Here is a 9,847-nt window from a genome sequence, read left to right as displayed (position 1 = left end):
AACTTATATACCAAGGAATGTTTGTTTGAAGACTTTCAGTCAGAATTTAGGGTAACATCTCTGTTAAACGTTACCAACGACTGAATCTTGGTGCTGTGTTTGACACCATAGGTCATGACATTCTGTTGCAGAGACCCAACAAGTAGGCAACTCAGCACTAGCAAAACAGCATTAGGTTGGTTAATGTATCACTTATCAGATAATGTGTTTATGTTAACGATGACTTTTCCATGCTCACAAAAGTAATTCATGAAGTTCCTGTAGATTACTGGGGCCAATACTGTTCACTTTCTATATGCTTCTTTTAGGAAATATTATCAGAAAGCAACCACATATATTTCTATTGTTTCAAAGATGACACGCAGCTGTTCTTATCAATGAAGCCAGATTTTTGTATATGGTCCCTTTTACTTTCTTAATTTCAAAGAAGAAGCCAAATTAATGTCAGGGACAATAATTATTCATATCACGATTAGTATTGCTTCAAATGACAGAAATTATACACATGAAAAGGAAAATATAACAAACAAATCAGAGTCAAATTTGAAATGACGCATAGACACTGGGGCTAATATATAATCAAGTGACTGTGTTACAGCTCTCTGATGCAAATTCTTTGATACAAATGACAAAAAAAATGATAAATACCAGGGGAGTCAATTTTGGTATGCTGGAAAGTGGAAGGTCTCTCTTGTCACAGCCTCCATCATAACCTATCTTGTTATCCATGCAAAAAAGTTCAAAGACAGACAATCGCTTATTTTATGCATTCATGACTAAAATGAATATTCTTAAGTATCTTAAATTCCTCTCAGGTCTGCAGATGAGTAGTTGTAGCATTTGAGCAACTCAGAATTCTTAACTTTGATCAAATCTCCCCATGTTAAACAGCTCTATCTGGTGGACTCTTTGAGTCAGTACAATCAGTGTAAACTCAGGAGGATTTTTGACCTACACACAAAATCATGAATTCCATGATGATGATCATTAATTGTCCTGGTCCAGAGGCATATTCCCACATCAGGATGTTCCCTTATAGTCCAGGCAAAGTAACTCATTTTGGAGCCAAAAGTCGTACTACTTGTAAAATAATTATTTTCAGCATAGATAATTTCTATGAGGTGTCCAGGACAACAAACTAAAAGTCCTAAGAAAACCTAGTTGAGGAAATATGTTTAATTCTCATCAATGTGTGCCAATAAGGCCAGGCAACAATACACCCCAATGGAGCTATTTTTTCCCTTTAATCCTATCAAAATGAAACTTTACACAATGAAAGTACCAATGAAAAGTAAAACATTTTGTATTACAAGTTTCTTTGAAAATGAATTTTAATATGCAAATTTGCTATACACTAATCGAATATGCCAAAAATACACTCAAATAGGCTTTATGTTTTCCATACTCCTACCACAATAAAACTTTACATGGTAAAAGTATACATTAAAAGTAATTTTTTTTGTATTACAAGTTTCTTTTGAAATGAATTTGAATATGCAGATGAGCTCTCCACTTATTGAATATGTCCTAATTTACATAAACACCAGAAACACCATTCATATGTATGACTAATACATCGGCCCAATCTTCATCCAATCATCCTACTGCCAATGGGAGATGGCAATAATGCTTTTAGACTGGCCTCTAACCTGAAAACTGCCTGACTTGGTAGTACCTGCCAGGGGAATAACCCCCGCCGGTATAATCTTCAGGGTATGGACTATTACCTTCGATTTGTTTTTTACTATACTGGATCTTACACAGGACTGTGTAAGATCAGTCTGAGCAACTACACCAGACACAACTACTATCATAATGACGACCCTCACTGTGACTGTGGATCCTATATTCGGAAGTATAATTTAAGTCAAAAATAACATCCATACCATGGGTGACATACCATTCATTAGTTCTACAGTTAAAGTCTTATCGACATAATAATGTGCGTACAGTAAATGTGTCCTGCCTGGAAGACGAGATTCAGGGCAAATCAATCTACCACGTACGTCGGCGCGTTCTCTCCCGCTCAGTTCACATGACAGCGTCCCCTTCCCCGATTGGTGCTTTTTAAATGTACCGCCCGACCTCATTGGCCAGTTTTGAACCACTGCAGGACTGCGGCCAATTCAAAAGACTGTGTTTGAACCTTTCAGCGGCAGTCATTTTACATCACACACTGTGGCGACTGTCGAGCCAGGCACATTCAGGTAAGAACTATTTTTATTCTCCCGCAACCACGTCAAGACAAGAGCAGCGCGACCTATGATGGTAGTTGAAGACGTGGAGAGAAATAATCTGGACCAAGTGGCTCCGCTGCGGGGAGAAAATCCAGTTTAGCGACGTAGTATTAGCTAAGCTAACGTTGGTGACCTTCTCTTGCTCGCTTAGCAGGAAGTAAACGGTAGCCGTTAACGGCAGCCAACTTACATCAAGTATAGAGGATTGTTAAATGTGCTTAAATTTTGTATCACGCACCGTCTCTGCATGATCCTATGGTGTGAATTAACTACACGATGTGACTAATTCAAGCTGTTGATTGTGTATTCTACTAACGTATTCACTCGTCGTCTTGTTACTTTTTAGGCCACATTTACACTGGAAGTCAGATGGTCACCAGCTGATATGTCACAGTAATAATCTGACTTTTAATGAAAGTCGAAGCCAGTAAGGGAAGTAATGATGGTTGTTGAAATTTTACATGTTCTTTTTTTTTTTCTTTTAGGCAGTAATGGAAGACTACTTGAAAATAGAGAAAATTGGAGAAGGTTGGTCTAAATGTTTCCATGTCTTCATCTATTATTCAAAGTGCTACACGTGTTTTGTTGCTAAACTTGGCATTATGGAAGTACACTTACTTTGACTACTTGATTTCATCATCCTGACTAAATGTAATTTAAGTGATCCGAATTATTTTGTCCTTGCAGGTACCTATGGGGTTGTGTATAAGGGCCGGCACAAGGCTACAGGGCAGGTTGTGGCCATGAAGAAGATCCGTTTGGAGAGTGAGGAGGAGGGGGTTCCCAGCACTGCTGTCAGAGAGGTCTCTCTGCTTCAAGAGCTCAAGCATCCCAACGTTGTACGGTATGCTCTCTTTGTAGAGTAAAGGCTGTGCAAAGTCTAGCAGGTTAAAGTGATTTAAAAGTCAAATAATATTTTCCATCTTCTGAAATGGTATCTGTTGTACAATAAAAATGCTGCATAACATCCTTGGTCTAGTTTATTGTGTAATTCCAGGCAACCTTTACCTTCCTTCCACCAAGACAGACTGCAGCAATATCATTTCAGGCCTTCTTGTGTGACCAAATTGATCTAATGTCTGAAGCATTAGAAGCGTGGCCACCACCGAGGCAAATTTGTTGTAGGCGTGATTTGTTTCTTGTGAAGTACATACAAACATCATTTAGCACTTCATATATGTGTAATTATGTGTATAAAGTTACTACTATCAGAATATCAGATTTTGGTTTTACCTTCCTTCAGTTCAGTGATATTTTCCAGCCACCTAAGGTGTTGTGTGTCTTTTCAAATCATGTCCAATCAATTGAATTTGTCACAAATGGACTTTAACCAAGGTGTAGAAACATTCCTAAAAAAAGGAATGGCAGACCTGAGTTAAACTTAAAGTCTCTGAATACTTATGTCAATGTGATGTCTCCAGATTTTCCTTTGTTAAGGGAAGGTGTCCGAGCACTTGTTTTAACAATATACTATGAACTAAGCCAATGTTGTATATTTCCCAGTCTCCTAGATGTCCTGATGCAGGAGTCTCGTCTCTATCTCATCTTTGAGTTCCTGTCCATGGACCTGAAGAAGTACCTGGATTCAATACCCTCCGGCCAGTACATGGACCCTATGCTGGTCAAGGTGATCATGTCCTAGTGTTTTAATAAACTGCTGTTCATTTGAACGGTTTTCACATGAAATGTTCGTACAAGAGTAGAATGACACATAATTATTGCAGCAGACAATATGACATTCCCTCAATCCAACTTTGTGGCTTGGGGCAAGCTGATTGTTTTAATATTTGTCGTACAGTAAGGTTAAAGTATTGTTAAAACATACAAAATACAAGTTAATACAATAACTTAACTGAAATAGTAACAAGGTAAGGATAATAATCCACTAAATTTTAAAAAGGCTCTAGTAACTCATTTATGCTTGATTGCGATTCTTACATTTTGGCATGTCATGATTTCAGTCCTTAAGGATTTATTGATTCATTTAATATGATAAAAAAACCTGTAGTAATATCACTGAGTAAATACCAATGTAGGCAATTGCTTGTTAACCATGAACTTTGTTTTAATAGACATCTAATTATACTTCAGATAATCATAATAAAACCCCACTTTAATATGCAGTTTATCAAAAGCGTAGATTGGTGACATGATATGCAACCCTGCTGTTTGTGTTGATAGGTTTTTGAGTCTTGGAGCTGTTCTTGCATATTATGTGTACACTTGTAATTCCTTTTTTCCACTCAATAGGTGGTATGTGAAATATGGGGAAATCAGTAATCCGAGTTGTTTTACCAGAAGACACACTTTTTAGGGCGGGGGGGTGTTGAAATTGTCTGTTGCATTCAGTTTATTTGACAGAAGGACATCTAGATCACAGTGGATGGACCAGATGGTGCAGCCAAACAGATTTGAGAATGGAAGTAATGCGTTAAGGGCTAAATAATTTAATTGACGTGATACACCAAGTTTGTAAAAAAAAAAAATTAAGCTAGAAGTTGCCTAATTGTATTAGCTTGGACTGATTTTCATAAATAACATCCTAACATCATTTTAAGTAGAAAAACAACAATTGGATAAATTGAGCCCAAATATAATGTTAGTGTATAGTAGATGTTCTGTATCGTGCTGCATGTTCATGCTCCTTCTCCCACCGAACCATCTTCTTTTAGAGCTACCTGTACCAGATCTTGGAGGGAATTTATTTCTGTCACTGTCATCGAGTCCTTCACCGGGACTTGAAACCCCAAAACCTACTGATCGACAACAAGGGAGTAATCAAACTGGCGGACTTTGGCCTGGCTCGTGCCTTTGGTGTTCCTGTCAGGGTCTACACCCATGAGGTGAGAATCCATTAACACACGCTAATGTAAAACTACATGATGATGGCAGTTAGACGTGTAGAGCAGCAACATATTTTTAATAGCTGTATAAGCAGATGTATGCTTAACATCATCCTCAACAGAAGGACTCTAAGGCAGACATGTCAAAGTCCTACCCACGGGGCGTGATAAAATATGTCTATCTTAAATGGCCCGTACCTTAAACAATGAACTGAACGAATCAGTTTTCATATGATGAAAGTGAACTTGAGTGACGTTCACTGCTCAGTGATCAGAGCAGAAGTTGCAGTTGGTTTGTATAGTGCTGGAGTTTCTGTGTCCTCCTCCGCTTTGCATTCACTTGAACTAATACACTTATCACTGGTTATCAGGACCTGATCAGTACATGAAGTTATTTAGTGTTTGTTTGATTCGCTCCAGAGTTTATGAGGCTGCATTTAAACATCATGAAAAAATGACGCGTCAAAATTAAGCTGCAAGGTTTCAGTAGAAGGACAAGGAAGATGACAATTAACTTGGGTCAACTTGCCGGTTAATTTCCCTCCACTCTTCAACTTCTCACCATGCAGCACAAAACCCCTTCAGTTTGCAACCCTTCACAACAAAGTCTCAACAGACACACTGCTTAAAACAGGAAACTCACTAAAACAGGGGTCTTCAACGTTTTTCAGGTGTGTGTTATTGTATATATATATATACAGTATAAAATTGTATTTTATATTAAACTGGGCCTAGTGCCTTGTATAAACATACTACCCCTGTTATTGTGAAATCAATACTAAGCTTATCAAATATTAGAAGGGTTCATTTATTCATGTTTTTAATTTAAACATGTGCAATGTACAGGGTGGCCATGCCACTGCCATTTATAAACATACAACACTGAGCTAGTAAAGTAATAGTACCTCCGCGGACCCCCTGTTGAAGACCTCTGCACTAAGACCTTCCACAATAAAGCAACTAAATAAAAGGGCTTACACAAACATGATCTGACAGCATCGATTTAAAACTAAATGTATGATCATAATTTAGTTCATCTAAATCAGGGGTGTCAAAGTAATTTTAGTTAAAGGGCCACTACCGCCACCCCCCTCCGCCCTGGATGGCGTCGCGTTGTTCGGGGGGGGGGGGGGCTTGGCGGCGGCGGTGGATACCAACATGAAACCAACATAACGGGGGGGGGGGGGGGTCGACCCATCTTGGAACACGGGCCTAGGAGTCTGACGCACGTATTGAATGTGAAAGGTGAGGGCCGGCGCGCGCCGGCTGAGGTGGGATTCCAGCCAATTCAACTTAATTGAAGTACTTTTGGTGACATTTAACACTACATTCCTTCATCAGTCTGTACTTTTTCCAAAATGGAGAAAATTATTAAATTATAAATGCTTTGTTACAACGATGATAAAGCTTAACAAAAAAGAACACATGCCAGTGTCTGGGGTGGAATGTTTCTAAGTGTCTTCTTAATTTGTTGGGTCCCTTACTGCCAGAGTTTCAGACCTAAAATACACACTGGTCTCTAAGGATGGGGGGGGGGATATCGTTTCAGTTACGAATCGCGATTCTTGTGAATGACTATTTTAAATCGGTGTACACACACACACACACACACACTTCCGCTCCTGGTATTTCCTGCTGGCCTGATGCAATGATTTTTTTTTTTTTTTTTTTTTTTTTAATTTAGAGCATGCCTTGCATCCGGCGGGCCGTATGTTTGACACCCCTGATCTAAATCATCCAAATAAAAATGGAGCACATGAACTACTTCATAGTTAGTGTAAACTGGCACATAAACCTCTGTGATGAAGATGAACAAAAAACCCACACAGGAGTTGTCTCACTGATGCTCCATTTTGAGGGTTTCCACAGCACATGGCCTAACCCCAAACATTAATAATGCCAAATATGATAGATAGATAGATAGATTACTTTATTCATCCCCGAAGGGAAATTATCTGTCACATGTACATAAAAGAAGAATGTAGCCTTATTTTTGCACTTTATCAATATCCTATTAAATAAATGTTGACCCTGTTTGGCCCTTGACCTAGTTCTAATTTAAAGTGTTGACCCGCTCTGTGATCGCTTTTCACACCACTGCTCTAAAGTGACGCACACGACCCTTGTGTGTGTTCTTAGGTTGTAACTCTTTGGTACCGGGCCCCAGAGGTCCTCCTGGGTTCACCCCGTTATTCAACCCCTGTTGATGTTTGGAGCACCGGAACCATCTTTGCTGAACTTGCCACCAAGAAGCCTCTGTTCCACGGAGACTCGGAAATAGACCAGCTCTTCAGGATCTTCAGGTAGATGTGCTACACTTGAATTGATGTATGTTTAACATTATATTACATGTAATGACACCATTGTCATTCATGTAATTGCACATTATTTTCCATGCAGTGATGCTCCTCCTGCAGTAACAGTTGGTAGTTACGCATTTGAAACAACACTATCATTAGTATGACATGCATGATCAGGAGACAAACCACCTTTAAACTACCATGTTAACAAACACTTCAAAACTGTAAAAATGAAATGCCTTTTTTATATGAATAATTCCCAGAACTATTGGAACCAAAGAAGTATTATTCTTTTAAGTGTATCGAAAGAATTGTGTAGATTAAGCAACTTAATCCCAACTATGGTAGTGTTTTACACACTTTTTGTACACAAAAGGCAAAAACACCGCTTTTATTTTATTATTCAGTAAAGGGCCAGAGATTTCTCAACATCAACCATATATTAATAATGATGGCACCTAGTAGGCTTAATTTTTGTTTTAAGAAAGATCTGGTACAAAAGGCAACAGCAATCAGTAGATTCAAGGCCTGAGGTTCTTCTAGTGGAAACGCCCTGTATTTGTCTTTGACTGCTTGACCCTTATCAAATACTTTTTTTTTGTTCTGTGCAGGACTCTGGGGACCCCAAACAATGATGTGTGGCCAGAAGTAGAGAGCCTACCAGACTACAAAAACACCTTCCCTAAATGGAAGCCTGGTAACCTCTCATCGATGGTGAAAACTCTGGATAAGAATGGTCTTGAACTTCTGGCGGTAAGAACTGCAGCTGAACTAAATTGAAGATATTTATGTGTGGAATTCCAGGCCTCTGGTGATGGTATGTTGAACAATATGTGTACATGACAATCATTGGATAAAATTATGCTGTTTGTATTCTCACCAAGTTTTACACTACTCTTCAAAGGTTTCTTCTATCTAAACCAGACAGTCAAATGAAAGTCAGAGTACAACAGTTTTATCTTTTGAGGAAAAAACAGAAATGATCCCGTATCAAAGTTTAGTAAGATCAGTGGTATACCTGCTATATTTATACAATCATTACTTTCAAATATTTTCTTCTAAATGACAGCTACTTACTGAAGTTGTTAATTGATCATGATTAAGTGCTGGTCACATCTGACAATGTAATACTGCATATTAAGACAATTCCCCTTCTTCCAATATGTTTTGTTACCTCCTGACTGAGAAATTTGGGTTACAATTTAACAAATAAATATTTTTTGTTGAGCATGTATTAAAATGCTTACATCGAAGTTGTAGATTTTTCAGAGCAACTTAGTAAAATAAACCATCGGTGAATTATTCTCTGCCAGCAAAAGGAAATCAAAATTAGACTGGCCAGCATAAAGTAACCATTGATAAAGGGCACTAACATCAGAGTATGGAAATGTTTACTGCTGTAGAAGAATTTACTTGCATATTAGTTAAGCATTTAGTTGTTTAGTCTATAACATATCGAAAAATCGATTTGGTTGTGTTTAAGATACAGATATTTGGTTTACAATGACATGATAAAAGAAGACATTAAATCTGTACACTAGAAGCTGGAACTAGAACATTTTTATCTGGAAAAACCGATTCCAGTATTGATGATCAAGTAATCAAAATGGTTTCAGTACTGACAAATTGACGAGGGTTTAGATCTACCTTCCTGCCAAGGACACAAAGCCTCAACGTCTTTTTGTTTTTCTCTCTGGTGTAGAAAATGTTGATCTACAATCCTCCTCAGAGGATCTCCGCACGGGAGGCCATGACTCACCCATACTTTGATGACTTGGACAAATCCACCCTGCCTGCTGCCAGCATCAACAAAGCCTGAAGCACATACAACTACATTCATACTCATTGTTAATTATCATTCTGTAAATACTTCTGTGTGGAAAATTCTTGTAGACCTTTTAGTAAAGTTTTGTCTGCCAGTAATGTCTGTTCAATTAAACTGCACTTTCTGTGATTCCTCTAACTTTACACTTAATACATAACATTTGCCCCAAAATAAAGGGCATGACATAGTTGAAATATATCTATTTCTGACATGATTTTTTTTTTTAAAGGACATATTTTTTCTTCTGTGTCTCTGTTAATCACTCATTTATCTCTTATTTGTCAAATATGTAAAAGAAAACCACAGCAATATTTATAAATCTAAATCGGTCTTGTGTTCTTGTAAAATGTTTTCTACTGGTTGATGCGTCCTACTCTCTGGTTATTCTATTTTCCATGATAAAGCTCTCTGGAATTTTTTACATGGGTGACTTTATTCGGTCAACTGGTAGACTGGTACCTACACTGACTGATTCGTTGGATAAATCTCCAGGCAAAGGTGGTGGCGAAAGGTTATCAACATCAGGCTAGCAGGCTGTCATAACTTTCCATGTTGAGCTATTACTCCCAACTCTGCTGTGGTCAGCCCTTTTGAATACTGTAAATTCAAATCAAATGTCTTATTGCTTGGTGGAAACCTAAA

The 9,847-nt window shown here is 38.1% G+C and overlaps 1 protein-coding gene across 2 annotated transcripts; it reads left to right on the top strand.

Moving 5' to 3' along the window:
- Positions 1 to 2,134: 2,134 nt before the first annotated feature.
- On the top strand, positions 2,135 to 9,624 carry cdk1 (cyclin dependent kinase 1). 2 transcript variants are annotated; one of them, XM_062401577.1, is made up of 9 exons: positions 2,147 to 2,207; positions 2,584 to 2,630; positions 2,723 to 2,765; positions 2,925 to 3,081; positions 3,741 to 3,864; positions 4,910 to 5,080; positions 7,220 to 7,383; positions 7,992 to 8,133; positions 9,083 to 9,624. In XM_062401577.1, exons 3-9 carry the CDS (start codon positions 2,729 to 2,731, stop codon positions 9,197 to 9,199), a joined length of 912 nt encoding a protein of 303 aa, XP_062257561.1. In that variant the 5' UTR covers positions 2,147 to 2,207; positions 2,584 to 2,630; positions 2,723 to 2,728; the 3' UTR covers positions 9,200 to 9,624. The 2 variants fall into 2 exon arrangements, with proteins under 2 accessions (XP_062257560.1, XP_062257561.1); XM_062401576.1 differs by lacking the exon at positions 2,584 to 2,630 and having other exon boundaries at positions 2,135 to 2,207.
- Positions 9,625 to 9,847: the final 223 nt, after the last annotated feature.

The sequence above is a fragment of the Platichthys flesus genome, chromosome 12 (assembly GCF_949316205.1).
Source record: "Platichthys flesus chromosome 12, fPlaFle2.1, whole genome shotgun sequence".
Classification (NCBI taxonomy): Eukaryota; Metazoa; Chordata; class Actinopteri; order Pleuronectiformes; family Pleuronectidae; genus Platichthys; species Platichthys flesus.
Note: the sequence above shows the minus strand (reverse complement) of the source record. Positions and strands in the feature narration are given on the sequence as shown.